Genomic DNA, 17,279 nt, shown 5'->3' on the forward strand with positions numbered 1-17,279 from the left:
CTTGGTTCGTTGGCTTTAACTCCAAAGTGGCCACTTGACTGTCTTCTTGCTTGCTATCTTCTTAGCAATACAAAAACCCAACACTAAAGCCAGGCACAGTGACACAAACCTGTAATCCTAGCACTTGAGAAACTGAAGCAAAAGATTGCTGTGAGTTCAAAGCCAGTCAGGGCTACATAACAGAGACCTTATTCTGAAACAACACACACACACACACACACACACACACACACACACACACACACACACAGCCCTAACACTTATGCTTCCCAGAAGACCTTGAACAAAGGATTATAGCCACAGGAACTTGAAATAATTCCCCAAACACCAGAAGTTCCCAAATTTGGAAACCAACAATCCTAAAGTTTTCATCAGTACTAAACTATCTGTTTTTAAGGTTGGTATCATGTTCTTCATCCAGGGTCTTCATCCAGGGCCATCTCCCTCTGGACTAAACACCCATCATTTTTAAATACTTCTAGAGTCCTCTGAAAAATTATTTACCCTGGACAGGAATTACTTAAGGACACAAAGCAACTTTTCTTTGGAAAGGCAGCAAAATAAGGGAAAGCTTGGGAAAAAATATTTGTGTTAGGATAAAGCCTAGTATCCCAAAGGCATAGCCAGGTGCACATATTTGCTCTCTGGATGGTATTTTCGTCCATCTCAAACTCCACTGTCCTCTTCAGTCTGAGCACTAATACTGTTCACATTCATGGTCTTTTGTATCTTTGTGTTGATACAAATCATGCAAAGGCCATGGATTCCATTAACAGTCTACATGTTAGCTTTAGTCGCTGACCACTAAACAGATGAGCAAGGGTCCTATCTGTTACATTCCCTACAGTCTGCACCGGACCTCAATAAACATTTAGTTGGTTAATGTTGCTCAATAAACATTTAATATATTAATGAATAAGTGAATGAGTAATCAGAACCAGACTGTTCCGGTTTCTACATGTCATTAGGACATCTATCATTTAGTTGCTTTATTAGATCAGGTCTTAACACATTGCTCGACCAGGTTTCTTGTCATTGACTCTGTGATTATTTTAACAACCAGCAAAAACTTTTAGGTTGCCATCATACACAGAAGAATGCACCATCTCCAGAAGAATGTGTGTAAATATGGACACCATGATCAAAGGGAAATCCTAACTAGGGCAACCTTACCTCAGGTTATTAGCCTGTGCTGCCTCTCTAATATGCAAACTTTAGCTCATTACACAAGTCCACTAATTAGGAATGGATTTGAACAGTGCACTGATATTTTTGTTTTATTTCAGCAAACTCCAAAAGACAAAGAGGGATATCAGATGGCTTCAAGGAGCAACTGGTGAATGGTTTGAAGAAATTCAAAGAAAGAAATTTTGCAATGAAACAGATGTTAGCCAGATGTTAAAACCACCACTTACATACAGGCTATGGAAGGGGATGGCAAAAAATGGTGAGAAAAAAATAATTTTGCTTTGAATTATGTTTCCCTTGCTTTGTGGTATAGTGTTATAGACAATAGATCCAAAAGATCCATGCATCTACAGTTTAACCAATTTATGGCTCAGGACTGTTATACGGGACCTAAGCTCTGCACTGTAGGGTATGCTAGACAGTTTAGGTGGATGACAAGATGCCTGATACAGCTCACTGTGAATATGGTCAAATGATTTGTTCTTGATAAACTTCAATATGTTTTTCATTTTTAAGTGTGTATAATGTCTACTTCATAGGCTAAAATAAGATTATATGTGTTAAGAATTAGCCTAAGGGCCAAGGAGATAGCTCAGCAGGAAAACACTTACCTTTCAAGTATGAAGAGCTGAATTCAAAACCACAGAACCTACATATCTGGGCACAGGAAGTAAGCTATAACCTCACTCTCTTGTGAAGGATAGAGGACAGAGACAGGAGAATTCCCAGAGGCCTCTGGACTGGCTACCCTGCCACACGGCACAGCAGCAAAATACCAAGAGAAGGCAGAAGGGTAAAGAGTGACAAATTAAGATTTCCCCAACCTCCACATTCATGTTTATGCACGAGCATGCCATGCGCAAACACTCACACCTACACTCACACATGTCAACACACTAAAAACTTAAAAGTAAAAAGAATTAACCTGAGCTGATTGTGATGGCTTGTGTCTTTAATCCCCGCACTCAAGAGGCTGAGGCAGGAGGATTGTCATGAGTTTCAGGCCAGTCTGAGCTGCAGAATGAGACTTTGTCCTCTAAAAAATGGAAAGGAAAGAAAGGCGGAGAATTAACCAGGAGCACTTACCTCAATGGGCCGATGTTTACCTCAATGGGCCGATGACGAAGAGGAAGGCAGAAGAGAAGCTGGGAGTTTAACGCAGAAAGAGGAAAGCTGATGGTGGAGGTGTCGTCCCTCTGGGGTTTCCGGAGGCTCCACAGTGGGTGGCAGTAGGCACCTGCTGTGGACACTTGGCTGTGACTGCCAGCCTGGCACTTAACTTCACCCAATTGTCCTAAGCTGTTAATGAGGGTAGTTTCCACAGGACACCCGTGAGCGTGGCAAACGATCAGAAACAGACAACTATAAACTAGCCATGCCACTGAACCAGTCTCGTGGACGGCTTTTACCTATGTTGTCACCATGAGTAACACTCTGAAACAGGTGATAGTATTTCTGAAGGTACAGATGGATAAAATCTCCCACTCTCATAATGAAAAAAAAAATCAACCTAAAAGAACAATCCAAATTTTCATTTGTTGTGTGGGGTAAGTGTGGTAGTGGTGCTCATGGTGCTGGAGGTCAAACCCCAGGCTTCATGCATGCTAGGCAAGTGTTCCGCCACCCACCTACATCCCCAGACCAAACTCAGATTTTTAGATTGAGCCCATATATATGCCATGGTGGCTTTGCCTTACCTTGAACTTCAATATTTGTAAAGTCAGTGTGCACCAAAGGATTATGGTATGTCTTTGTACATGTTGATGGGCCTTAAATTTAAAATTGAAGGCTCATATATAAAGCTATATGTTATTAGACATACTAGACATATATATTACATGCATATGCATAAGCCAAATATATGTATACACACACACACACACACACACACACACACACACACACACACACATATATATATAAAACACTTACCACACCAGGATAGATTTTGGAAAAGAATAAGGAACACTCTAAATGGTTTCATTTCCATTTTATTTACTTTCTTTGGCATCGAAGAGTTACATGAAAACTCCATCGTTTTAAAGAACTGATATTTTCTAAAAGATTCTTGGATCAGCAAGATATGAAATGAATGGATCCCCTGACTTGCTAACTTGGATGTTGGACACCTGTGTATAAGATATAATGAGAAAGGCCCCCAGAGCTGGCATCTAACAAGGAATCCTGTACAGAACTGTGGCCTGTGCACACATACTGAAACACCCCGATTTAATGTGAAGTTTTTCTCTCCCAGCGGAACCACTGGAGGACAGGACCCTGAGAACTCCCTTTGTTCTTGGGGTCATGTGGGGGAGGATGCAAGCTGCTTCCAGACTGCAGAAGGGGAAAAGAAAAGCCACACCTTCCTTCTTTCCGTAGATTTATCTGAAAGCCAGGCATAGAAGCAGATGCCTATAACCACAGGACTGAGGTAGGAGGATTGCAAGTTTGAGATCAGCCTGGCCTCCCTGAGCTGATATAATCAACTCCCGGAGCTACGTAATCATAACTTGTCTCCAATTAAAAATAACCAAAAAGTATATTAATCTGAAGTTTTTAAAAAATGGTCTCATGTAGCACAATCTGGCCTAAAATGTAATGTGTATCTTCAACTTTTACCCACCTGCCTCCACCTCCCAAGTGCAGGGATTATGGCAGGCGCCATTCTTTCAGTGATGGGGATAGAAGCCTTGTATGCTAGGCAGGCGCTCCGTAGTGGAGCTACCTCTCCAGCCCCTGTCTCTAAGAATTTTAACAGTGTAAAATCTTTGCCTCCCCGCCCCCCCCCCCCCAGATCCTATGGAATTACAAACATCAAGATCAAAAAACTTAATAAACCAAAAACCATCTGGTTCTCCCCGAATGAGCTTCCGGTCATCCTTTGCTTCGCTGTTCTCCTTCAGAAGATCTGGGAAGGAGACGCTTAAGCTTCAGTCTCAGAGACCGAAGGGGTGAGTTTAACTCAGATCGTGGGACAGCCCATAGCCTGTTTGGTGGCCACAATGTTCAACATTTGTTCTTAGAACTGAAGTCCTGGTAGTCATGAAGGAGTAAACCGTGTCTCGCTCACATTAGGGCACTTCTTAGGGACTGTGAAACTCGGCTCACCTGAAAGCTACTTTTGAAGCAAACTGCTGACATCCTGGTAGTGAAGCTGGAAAACCAAGGGTTAAATGTTGGGAAAGAGTTATTGACACTCACTCTGCTGAGCCTGGAGCAGTCTGTGCCTTGGCTAGAAAGGTAAATTTAAATCACTGCTTTTCGGTGACCATGTACTTCTGTAGAACTGACATATAAAGACCCGAAGAAAATAAGTATCAGGTGGGTTTAAAAAAAAAAAAAGTGGAGAAAAATCGACTCCAAAACAGAAAGGAAAATGAATTTGATTTTCAGAAATGCTGACGTCACTGTTCTTGAGTGGTTGGCCGGAATTTCGGTCTAAGGCGAGGGAGGGGCTGCATTTGGAGCTGTGCAGGCAGGCGCGCAGACGGTTCTTCTTCGCTGTTGGACGCCGCATAAATCAGTCCCCCTCCTCTCCGAGTGTGGCTCATTGTGTTGTTTCATGACAAACAAGCAGGGCTCGGCCGGCCAGCCGTGTAGCTGAGCTGACTGCAGAGTATTTTCTGCATGTCTTCCTGGTTACAAGGCTTCCCACCCTCTTAAGGTGTTGGCGTGGCACGTGATGTGTTCCCTGCGCTGGCGAACCATTAAGATTGAGTTGCAGCGCTAAATCAAAGGTGTTGGAGGTCACTGTCCCTGAAAAACAAGCCGCAGCAAGCCGCTGCTGGGGCGTGTGATGAGGCTCTGGGACCTGACGGAGCACCGAGATTTTTTAACTTTCGGCTTTTCCCTGATGAAATAATGAAAAGCTGAGCAAAATGTAGACCTGTGGGACTGACCCTACCAGAGCCATTTGCCAAGAATACTCCTCATCGGTGAGTTGCTTTAAAAAACTCTGGGGACAACTGTTGTTTGGGAGATTTAAAACTGAAAAATATTTCGTGCTTTGTAGAAACCACTTCATTGAAGGAGAAAAGTTGACTGCCAGATTGTTGGGGGATCAAGGTTTTCACTATGATTTGTATCTTAGGCAACTGGAGTTTTTAAGGGGGAGTTTTATAGAGCAGAACGGGATGGCTTAGGAAACCGGGAAAGTGGAAGAAACGCGTGTACTCCATAGGCAAGTTCGTTGGGGTTTTTTGTTTTTTGTTTTGTTTTGTTTGTTTGTTTTCAAGCTCATGTTTCAGATTATTGAAGGAGTGGATCAAGGAAGATAAAAGATCTAAAGATCTAGGATCTTCATTCTTGGTATGTGTTTTGGCCAGAGGGCAAACAGAAAACAGAAAACTTGCAGACTCTGTTCAGCAGATGTCCTTGTCAGATACCAAAATGACTCCTACCCAGACTGACTGAGACTGCAGAATGCTGCCTGGAGACACACAACAGTGTCTTCCCAGACATCGGCATCTTTAAATACATCTTTCTTCCTTTAAAAAAAATTCACTTTTCATTATTATTGTGTGTATGAGAAAGACAGAAGGACAGACAGAGACAAAGACAGCCGGTATGCACTTACCAGAGCATGCGTGTGGTAGAGGTCAGAGGACAACTTCCAGGACTTGGTTCTGTCCCACTGTGTGAGTTGGGGATCAGCCTCTGTCATCAGCCTTGGAGCAAGCACTTTTAGCCACCAAGACATCTCACCAATCCCAAATACATCTTCCTTTCAAACTTTAAATGATAGAATATTTAATGTTTATCTTAACATGATCATTAATAGTGATTTGCTTGCTTTTTTTTTTCCTTTTGAGATAAGGATATATATTATAGCCTAGGCTGTCCTGGAACTCACATAGCCCAGGCTGGCCTCAAGCTTACACTGATATTCTTGTCTCATCTACCTTGACAAATATTTGTTCCACCAGGATAGAATATAATGAAGGATAAACCCTAGTGTTGGTTCCTACAAGGTCTCACAGGACCATGCAACAAGCATGCTCTTTTGATTTAAAATTTGAACTTGACTTCAGTGTTTAGATAGAAATCCTAAATGTGAAGGAACAAATGTTTTTACAGTGGGGTTTGAGGGGTATCATAAGGCAGCTAATATGGATTCATGGCTTCTCTAATCCCAGGTAGCATTTAACTTTAACAGTTCTGATCTTTAGAATACAAAAACAACCTTCAAAATACTTTCTGACCCGAGAGCTGTTTCTTCCCTGAGCTCTGGGGAGGGTCTGGTGGGATCTGGGAAGCCCAGTTAATCAGGACAGGCAACCTTCAGGTTTCTACTTTCTGAAGCCGTCAAGGGCTTGACTGCTTGGTGCCCTGGAGAACAAGTCAGCAAAGCAATTTAGAGTGTATTTTTTCACATTAATGAATTACTTCAATTCCTATTTCAAATCATATCTGTATTCTCATTGTAACAAATACACACAGTTGAATATCAGGCACAAAAGCCAACCTCAAAGTTATTAATAAAGCTATAAGATATGAATGAATGATGTAGAGACATTTTCATCTCTGGCAGATACTCTAGAGTTAGAGGACCTTGATTTGACTTTCCAGAGCAGTATTCAGAGGAAAAGTAACCAAGAAAAAAACAAAACAAAACACTAAACTTTATATAAAACTCTCGATAATCAGATAATTTGTCCTCCTCCTCTTCCTCCTCCTCCTTTTCCTCATCTTCCCCTTCTTCTTCTTCCACATTTCTTTTTTGAAACATGACTTCTCTGTGTAGTCCTGGACTGAATTATGTAGACTAGACTGGCCTTGAACTCACAGAGACCAACTGCCTCTCAAATACTAAGATTAAAGGCATACACCACTACACCAGTATTATTTTCTTCTTTTAATCTTTGGCTGTTTGTTTTGTTCTGTTCTGTTTTTGAGACAAGGTCTTGTTGTGGAGCCTAGGCTAGTCCTAAATTCACAATGTAGCCCAAGCTGAACTTGAACTCACAATCGTTCAGTATCTGCCTCCTGGGGTCTACGAGTATACATGGGTGCCACCATGATCAGCTCTATGCTTTGGTTTTCACTGAGAAGTGACCCTGGAAAGTAGACAATATTTCTCAGAAAATAAAATGGGAAGGGGGTTTCATAGTTTGTCAAGCTATCCTGGTTTACTTTAAGGCCCAACCAATAAAAGCAAGTTAGTTCCCCCTCCCCATCCAGGTAGTTCTCAACCCTGATCCAAAACTGCAATATGATGAGAGAAAGAGAGAAAACCTAGATTCCTGTCATTTTAATTATAGTGTATTTTAGTTGTCCCAGTTTGTTATTCATTGGTGATATTCTCTTCCTGTGCCTGATATATGAATTAAGCTTTAATATTAGTATTTATGTATAGGAAAAATAAGGTAAGTATAGGATTTTGTACTGTCTGTGGTTTCTAGTAGTCGCTGGGGACCTGAGAATGTATCCCTAATACAGGATAAGAGAAACTGCAGTGTGAGGGGTTTGGTGGAGGTTGTAGTGGTGGTGTGCGTGTTGTCTTTCCTTGTTTTGCTTCATTGAGACAGAGTTGCCCACTGTAGTCCAGGCTGGCCTGGAGCTCTCTGTGGCCCAGTCTGACCTGGAATCCATAGCAATCTTCCTACCTGAGACTCCTGAATGTTCAGATTCCAGACATGAGCAACCAGGTCTGACAGTATGTTGGAATCTTGAAATTTTGGTTTATCTTTTTCAATGGATAAAACAAACAAACAAACAAAAACAAAACAAAAAACCCAATGGGAACACACTGATTCCATAAATTATAAAAAGTCAAAATGATTTCTGCTTCACACATATCTTTTCCCTCCAAAACTCATACTGCCCAGCTTTCCCATTTTGACTGAAATGCTACTTGCAAATGATTGAACTGCCCCCGGTCCCAGGAAGAAAGAAAAGCACTTGTGTTTTTATCCTTTATTTATTGCTATCCAGTAAACGTAAGACAGTCTAATGTAGTACATGCTGCTCTCTCCAACATTTTCCTGTAGGGGTGTTTCCCGGGTCATGTTATGAGGTGGCTGGTATCTGTGGCCTGTGGCACTTACTCTCCATTGTCCTACAGGCTCCCTCCATAGGGTTTAGTGAGTGTCTACGGTCTACAGCCTGGGCACGCCAGCCTTCAGAGTAGCATCCTCAGCTGTTCTTTTCTTGGTCCAGGTTCCCAGTTACAGGAATGACTCCCTCCTTGCCTTGATGAGGCAATGTGTTCTGGCATGCTCTACCAGGAAGTCACTCCTCCAGGGAGCCACCAACCCTCTGTCCACCCACCCTCTGAAAGCCACAGCCATATGTTCCTCTTGGTTATGGCAATTTTAGGAATGTAGATTTTTTTTTTTAACATTGCTCTTTCCCTTGTGGTAGTCCCCAAATGAAATCACAAGGGAACTAGTTTGCAAAGTTTATTAATAAATGTACATTAAAACTTCCTTTCCTTTGATTATCATAGTGCATGACACACTGGTGACTATTCCCAACATGGTTACAACTGGGCAGATATCTGTGACTTTGGGTGAGAATGCATGCCCACTCTCCTATTCCTTAGGGATGACTTTATTCCCCTGAGATGCAAAGAGCCTTGGTGGATCCACCTAGCCACTTCTCAGACATGCCCAAATTTGCCTGATCCATAGGGCGTACACGGCTTGGACCTTTCAGCTGCAAACTCCCTTACGTAAGCAGAAAGGTCAAATACTATTTTGGAAAGTTAAGAGGCACATCATATTTTCCCTGAATTTATATTCTCTCTGTGCCTCCCACTCCCTTTCCTCCTTTTCAAGCTCTCCATTTTCTAGCTGGAAAGTCTGAGCTGGAACATAAAGACTCTAAGACCCTTAGCCAGAGGACTCAGAGTGAGGGAACTCCTTCTTGGGCTCTGTTCTCTCTGTGGTCCCTGGTGTGGTGCAGACAGATGAGCAGCAGGGAGAAGCAAGACATGGGGACAGTCTGGGTTACTTTTATCCTGGGAAGCCAGCGGCTTCCAGTTGATCTGGTTACCTTTATTAAATCTGAGTCACATGAGCAGTTTTCCCTCAAGAGAGGATCAGGCCCTAGCTTTGGAATCTGACTTAGTAGGCACAAGGTTGGGAAGGGGGAACTTTATTTTTATTTCTCCGGGATAATCTGGGGCCCTGCAGCTAATTTACTCAGACTAAGGTAATGGCTGTAACAATTCCTAGGCTGGTGATAACAGCCAAGGCCATAGTTTTGCTTTCATGTAGTATCACGCTTTCATCAAAACCCTACCCAGGATCAGACAGCGTATTGAGTGTTAGAGGTAGAGTGAGGACATAAAGCCAAGTCCCTTCCCGGGGGACTCTATCATCTAGTGAGGGCACCTGAGTGTCCCATATAGTGGCTGGTCCACCTCAGAACTGGTCTGTTTTGTTCTTTCTTTTTGTTGTTGTTGTTGTTGTTTGTTTGTTTGTTTGTTTTTCAAGACAGGGATTCTCAGTGTAGCCCTAGCTGTCCTGGAACTTGCTCTGTAGACCAGGTTGACCTCAAACTCACAGAGACCCGCCTGCCTCTGCCTCCTGAGTGCTGGGATTAAAGAAATGCACCACCAAATCTTTCCTTTATTTTGGCAATTCCTAAAAACAACAGTCAAGGGTCTTGAGGAAGTTGTGTCCTTTTGAATTCACCCAGGGATCCCGTGTGGCCCAGCTGCAGCCTGGGTAGCTGCAGACACACTGATGGCTGCAGTACCATGTGGCAAGCATCTGGTGACTGACATCTTCCTGCTGGGAAGTTCTTAACTAGGCTAGAGGATCCAGAAGGCTTTCTGGAGGAAGAGGAAGAGTTAGGTGACTAAGACACGAGAGGCTGTTCCAAACAAAGATGTAGCAACCAGAGAAAGCAGAACTCCATCTAGGTCACCGAGGCTCACTAAGTCAGTTCAAGTCAGCATCATCTGGTTTTCAGCTCGATGGTTCTTCAGCCACGGGCAAATTTATGCCCTGACAGACATTTGGCGATGTTTTAAAACACTTCCAGTTTTCACAGAGGAAGTGAGAGTTAGAGGCCAGGGGTGCTGAGGAATACTGAGGTGATCAGGACAGACCACCTCAGGAAAAGGAAGGTCAGCAATGCCAAGGAGGAAGAATCTTTGCTCCAACCTATATTATAGCACAAAGAATGGATTTAAGAGAGAAAAGCTAGAGTCAGGGTAGCAGGAATATTGGAATGATGGAGCATACCTGTAATCCCCTTCCTTCCAGCCTCAGCTACATAGTGAGTGTGAGGCCAGCCTGGGCTACATAAGACCTTGTCTCAAAAAAGCAAAACAAAATAAAAATAAGAGTAAGAGCTAGGGCGGGGGCAGGGGGATTTATGATACTTAATCTTAGTTACCAACTAGAGTGCATTTAGAATCATCATGGACACATACCCCGGTGTATCTAACTGTGAACCTAATAAACCCTTCACCCCTTACGTCCCTTCTCGCCAGGTATTGGTAACAACAAGAAACCGCTTACTACATTACTGGGAGAGCAAATGTAAAAATGAGCAGATCTGTGTGTGATTTTGAGTGGGGTCACGACACTGTTGTAATTGGTGGGTGAGGAGGAGGGAGAATCGAAGGTGAAGTTTCTTCTATTCTGCCGTGGGGAACTAGGTGGATGGTGATGGATGAGAGGGGAAGAGCAGATGGGAGAAGCAGAGTGACCAGACTCTTCATTCGTTTACTTAACCAGACCACACACGAACTCCACAGGACCAGCATAGACAGTGCTCACCTTCACACGCTTGGTTCTTGTGAGGACAAGACAAAATCAGAAGCTGTGAAGATAGACTACAGTGGAGAGGACCCGTATGGTGTGGGAGCGTATGTGAGGGACAGGGCTTCAGGGTAAGGCTGGTTCAGTCTTCTGAAGGGAGTGTCTTTATCATCCTTCAAGTGTAAGATAATTGAAATCCCCTCTGGCTGAGGGGACATAGGAATGTAGGGCATGAGGCTGGGAAGTGTATAGAGACTAGGTTGAGGAGGGATTCATGGATGCAGAAAATGACCTCACCTTTCATTGGGAAGCAAATCAGTCTGTGGGAAGAGGCACAGTTCAATTTGTCCTGACCACTGTGGCTCACGTACAGAGAATGGATTGGGACAAGCGTGGAGACATCAGGACAGTGAGGGGCTACTGAACTAAAAAGGCAAGAGCTGATGGATACTGTAACCAGGGTAATGGCAGGTAGATGCAGAGACAAGGATGGATTTGAGAGAGGATCCTGAGTTTGAGTCAGTAGGGTTTGTTGACCAGATAGGAAGGACTGAGATGGAAAATATGAAGTCCGTGTCTAACTCATGGGGTCTGAACTGCCTGTGACCCTATAGGTGGATCTTCTCAGTGATCAAAGTGTTAGAAAAGAATATTCCTGAGCCCTGCCCTGCCTTGTTACGTGAGGATTTCTGAATGGCATCTGCAAAGGTGTGGAAAGGAAGGAATAATTGAGGTGGAATTAAGTTGACAGGTCCAGAGATGCCTAGGAGGAGAGCTGTGAGATAAGGTTGGGTGGGTGAGGGCTTGCTTAAGAGGTTCACCAGATAAAAGAAAAGCCCTGGGCTAGTGAGATGTTTCAATAGGTAAAGACACTTGTCACCAAACCTGATGACCCGTGTGATCTCCAGGACACACACGATGGAAAGAGAACCAACTCCTGCAAATTGTCCTTTGACCCCCAAATGCACCTGTGTACATGTGCCTAAACACACACCACATAAGCAATTAAGTAAACGTAATAACAAAAACTTTTTCAAAGAGAAAAGCCTTGTATCTTAAGATTTTTTTTGTATGTGGTTTTTCGAGACAGGGTTTCTCTGTAGCTTTGGAGTCTGTCCTGGACTAGCTCTGTAGACCAGGCTGGCCTCAAACTCACAGAGATCCACCTGCCTCTGCCTCCTGAGTGCTGGGATTAAAGGCATGCGCCACCACCACCCGGCCATCTTATTAAGATTTTAAACAACTCCCTTCAGGATTTTTAGGCAGGGATTGAAAAGATATGAGTTTGAATTTACAAAGATCTCCCTGTTTTTGGCATGAAGGAGGGAAGGGATTCCACAGGAGAAGCAAAGCTAATATCAGGCAGGATGGTTAGAATGGAAGGAGAGAGGGCGTTTGTGAGAGATTTCTGAGATGTGACATCATTAGGGCCTTGAGATAAATGCAGAAGGTGAGCTATTTTTGCCGAGTCCAGAGGGCTTTTTCCAACATATCCTTCACGACATCAGAGATGCTTCTGGGAGGCCTGAGGGGCCCTGCAGTAGATGCAGAGCTGTGAGCCTCTCAGGCAGCTGGAAGTTCCCTCTTACGACGTGACTGGTAGCACACACAGCAAGGCACACCCGAGGAGAAAGCACATCTTTCTACCACGTGCACCTGCACTTGATGGCACCCAGTCCTGTCTGCGACACAGACATCCCCGGCCTTTCAGCCCCATTTCCCACCCACTTGCCGTCCTCAGCATCCTGCCCCTGTTGCAGGGACTCCAAATCAGATAGGGGACCTAGAGAGATAGTGAGAGGCTAGCTGTGGGGATGCAGTGAGGGCTGCAGCCACTGGGGTTATAAAAAGAACTGGCACAGTCTGGGCTGTACTCTTGGCTCGAGGCTAACTCAATTGCTTGCCAGGTCCCACCCAAACTGGTAATATTCCTATCTCCAAGCCTTTTGTTTTGGGGTGAGATATTTATCTATTTATTTTAGTTTAACTTATTTATTTTTCAATTTTATTCATTTTTTTTTTTTACGTATATGGGTATTCTGTCTGCATATATGTCTATGTACCAGGTGCATGCCTGGTTCCTGTGGAGGCCAGAAGAGGGCGTCAGATCCCCTGACAGATGGTTGTCAGCCACCAAATCAGTGCTGAGGATCAAACCTGGGTCCTCTGGAAGAGCACCAGTGCTGTTAACTGCTGAGCCAGCTCTCCGGCCCTTTATTTCTTGCTTACATGCTTGCTTGCTTGGGAGACCGGATCTCATTATTTTGGTCTAGCTGGCCTGGAAGTTGCTGTGTAGATCAGGCTAGCCTCAAGTGTGCATGAGCCTCCTCTGCCTCCTGAGTGCTGGGAGTGCAGGCGTGCACCACCACACCAGGCTCCCAGCTTTTGCCCATCCTGACCTTTGACCTCCATGGCAGTTCCCCGTCACCTCCTCCCACTGTCTCCCCTGTGCATCCACTGGAAGTCAGTATTTCGACTCCACGCTGTCCAAGCATTTACTCACCAAGGTTAAAACGGTATTACAGCTCTTTATGTTTCCTTTGGTTAAAAGCATCCTGAAAACACAGGGTTTCGGTTTCAGCCATATTTGTTTCCTTCAAAGATTTCAGAGCAATACTGGTTTGCGTGCACAGCTTGTAGGAGGAATGTAGCTTCCGCAGGTGTAGACAGGGGTAGAATAAAAGCAGAAGAGGCAACACACTCCTGTAATCTCAGGAGGCAGATGCAGGATTGTGGCAGGTTCAAGACCTGCCTGATTTACATAGTAAGTTCAGGCCAGCAAGAGAAGCATAGCAAAACTTTGACTCACAAGGCAAGTGAATAAATACAATGCATCCACCCCAATCCAGAAACCTCAAATTTGAAGTTTTAAATGTTGTATGTATGTATGTATTTATTTATTTGTTATTTATTGAGGGGGGGGGAGAGTAAACAGAGCTGGGCTTGGTGGCACAGGCAGGAATGTAATTCTAGATACTTAAAAATCTGAGTCAGATAGAGTTCAGGCAACTGAGTGAAACCTTGTTTTAAAAACAAAACAAAGAGACAGGAAGGAAGGAATGGAGGGAGAGAAAAAGGAAGGAGAGGAGGGAGGGAGGGAAGGAGGGAGGGAGGGAGGGAGGGAGGGAGGGAGGGAGGGAGAGCTCTGTGGTCAAGCACTTGTCCAACATGTGTGAGACCCTACAGTGGATCCCAGTACTTAAAAAATAATGAAAGAAAGAAAAGAAGGAAGGAAGAAAAGACGGAGGGGGAGGGAAGGAATGAAAAATTGAAACACTTCCGGTCCCAAGCACACTGGGTAAAGAATCCTGACCTATGTTTAACATGCAGATACCATTAGTAGAACTAATATTTCAGGATAGTATGAAAAAAAAATCCACAACATTAGTTCAATTTCTATTCAAAGTCTGAGATCAACTATAAAGCAGCTATGGATATCTTTAAAATAAGAAACCATTCGTCTCCCAGCTTTTATGGTCAACTTTCACTAACCATGAAGTGGGAAGGAGATGGTGGACAGCTGTTGCTCAGCCACTTTTGACCGTTCAAATCCACAGTCCCAACTTGTGTAACTCTCGAGTCCCTTGCTGCTGCCTTGGAGGAGGAGGTGGCCTACTTTCACAAAGAGCTGTGAGTCATGACAGTCTACTAAGCCTGAATCAGGATCGGGAAGAACACGCCTAGGCACAGGACTATAGATCGCTGAGCTCAACGTCTGTCTCTTTTCATTTTTATATTTTGTGTATGTGTGGGGGCATGTGCATACCACAATGTGTGTATGAAGGTCAGAGCACAGTTTGTGGGAGCTGTTTCTCTCTTTCCACCATGTGGGTCCTAGGGATCCGACTCTGATTAGCAGGGTTGGTGGCAGGTGCCTTTGCCTGCTGAGCCATGGTCCCAGCCCATACCTCAGTTTTGGACTTAAGAATTGTAACATTTTTCTCTTTATTGTTGAATTGAGAGGAGCATTGAAAACATACTTGCTTATCTCCAAAATAATGTCATGTTAAGATGGGCGTCTTTATGAACAAAATCACCCAGGAGCAATGTTTGTAAGGTTTATTTTTTAAATGGTTCTTATGAATTAATTCTGGCCCTGTGTCTCCCAACTTCCCTGCATTTTATTTTATAACAAATGGGAACAGCCATGATCACACACCATGGGGTGTCTGAGTAAAATCAGTGTCAGACACGTAATAAACACTGAGCAGCTGTAAACAGTTTGTTGCATGCTTTTATACTGTGCTCACATGCAAGTCTACTTGGGTGGCAAAGGCAGAAACATCAATTCTAAACAACCACAGGAAAGGTTTTCTGAAATTTTGCTCAATGATGCACTAAGGACACTAAGAGGTGTCTTCCTATAGCTCGTTAGAAATACATCGTATCCTCTCTTGATATTGGCTTGTAATGGTGCTACTGGTTTTTCCTTCTGGTGAAAGTCAACCTCTTCAAAGAAATGATTTCAAATTCTTTCCACAGGTGTGATGACCATGTAGGACCTTCTGCGTCTGCGAAGGATACAACTGCAGTGAGTATCCATCCGGGTAACCAAAGGCAAATCCTAGAGTCAAGTTCGAAAAGCTGTGTCAGAAACTTCACAGCTGGAAGTCAGTTGTGCCTCTAGCTGGCCCACCCTGACGCTCTCTCTTTGTGGATAGACCCCAGTGAACTGCTACCTGCAGAGACTTCACCCTAACTCAGCTGTGGACTGGGGTGGCATGTGCTCTACCTCTGGTTCTGTTTTCTAAGAAGACAAGACCATGGTCCTAGATGCTTCTGTGCGCTCGGTTTTCCTGGAGGAATGTCTGAGCATCCTCCGATGTTTATGAGTCTAGGGATGTGAAGGAGATGCAGTTTCTAGAAAAAGCAGTGTGGGTGTCTGTATTATATAAAGTGGCGGAGTTAACGTGGCATCCTTAGGATTTGAAACTCGAATCTGAGGAGCAGCAGATATTTTCCGTTGCGACCCCTGGTTGCCACTTTCAATGAACGGTTTCAGTGAGCTGTTAGCATGGAAGGGACCTGCCAGAGAGCAAGTGAGAGTGAAGCTCCCACTAGTGACAAAGGGAAAGAGTGGGAGTTCTGCCTAAAGCCAGAGCTGCGTGTGGCGTCCTGGAAGCTGACTGTTGATGCCGCAGGAATTCTTGCCAGGATCTGAGGTGATGAATTTCCCACCACTTGATAGGCAGCCGGGCAGCAATGGTCCAGGGGATGTTGGTGTTTTATGTGAGGTTTGCTAAGAGATTGAATGACCCTCCGCTCACAAGAGAGGGCAATTGCTAATTAAACATTTGCACAACTTAAAAGAGACAAAGCATTTCAGAAACACTGGATGCTTGGTCTAGATGGAAACTTAGAGATCGCCTAGCTAGCCCAAGATTCCTCTCAGACTCAGCACCATGGACATTTTCAGCTGAACTTTGCTCTGTGAGGGCGCTGTCTGGTATACTGCGGGATGTGTTAACAGCGCCTCCCTACTCTGTATACATAGCAAGTTCAAGACTAGCCTGAGCCTGGGCTATATGAGACTGTATCTCAAAACACGCGCGCGCGCGCACACACACACGCACACGCACACGCACACGCGCACACACACACACACACACTTGCATGTGCATGCATCCGACAAACCCACTATGTGGTGATGCATGTCTATAATTCCAACAATTGGGAGGTGGAGGCAGGAGGATCTGAAGTTCACAGCAGCCTTTGCTACATAGCAAGTTGAAGGCTAGCTCAAGCTATTAAAAAAAAAAAATGTGACCTGGGCCAGCTAATTGTTCTGCGTTTTTCTGAACACATTCTAGCTTAGCTTACTACCACCACTGTCTCTGGAGGGACACACCTCCAGTGTGGCGTTTACCAAGTAGATAGCATCTCAGTTTTCTATATGTTATATGTACCCCTATCTGGGATAGCATATGTGTCCAGGACCTGAAAGCAGAAATGAATACATGATTGTTAAGCCACAGGACCTAGAACATGTTGCTAAATGTAATCCCTGCTGGAAAGGAGACACAGAACAAATCCAGGAGCACCTTGAAATTTTAATTTGTTGACTTTACCAAGGCATTTGATAATATCAGGTGGCGTGGCTTCCAGCTCCCACAGCCGCTCTGCAGGTTTGGCCACCCTAGGAAGCTCTCAAATGTTTGAAGGTTACCCTCTGACAGGAGCGTTTGTTTGTCTAGTTATGTCAACATTACAGACAGCATCAGCAGAGGGCATTGAAGTTGTGTAAAAGGCTCGTTTCTCTCAGCGGCTTTTATGTCCCCTGTTTCCTGAAAGACAGCATCGTACAATGTCCTCTGGGGAACCTGCCTGGCTCACGAGTTCAACACGCTCTCAGGAGTTTTCCGGAAAATTCTTTAT

At 44.2% G+C, this 17,279-nt stretch overlaps 1 protein-coding gene across 1 annotated transcript in view; it reads left to right on the plus strand.

Moving 5' to 3' along the window:
• Exph5 (exophilin 5) overlaps window positions 1-17,279 on the plus strand; it is a 71,144-nt gene that overhangs the window by 37,505 nt on the left and 16,360 nt on the right. The window contains exons 2-4 of the mRNA XM_059267889.1: window positions 1,287-1,447; window positions 3,983-4,139; window positions 15,387-15,435. Of these exons, the coding sequence (XP_059123872.1) occupies window positions 1,287-1,447; window positions 3,983-4,139; window positions 15,387-15,435 (367 nt within the window). The remainder of the gene's footprint in view (window positions 1-1,286; window positions 1,448-3,982; window positions 4,140-15,386; window positions 15,436-17,279) is intronic.

This window comes from Peromyscus eremicus, chromosome 7, assembly GCF_949786415.1.
Source record: "Peromyscus eremicus chromosome 7, PerEre_H2_v1, whole genome shotgun sequence".
NCBI classification, from domain to species: Eukaryota; Metazoa; Chordata; class Mammalia; order Rodentia; family Cricetidae; genus Peromyscus; species Peromyscus eremicus.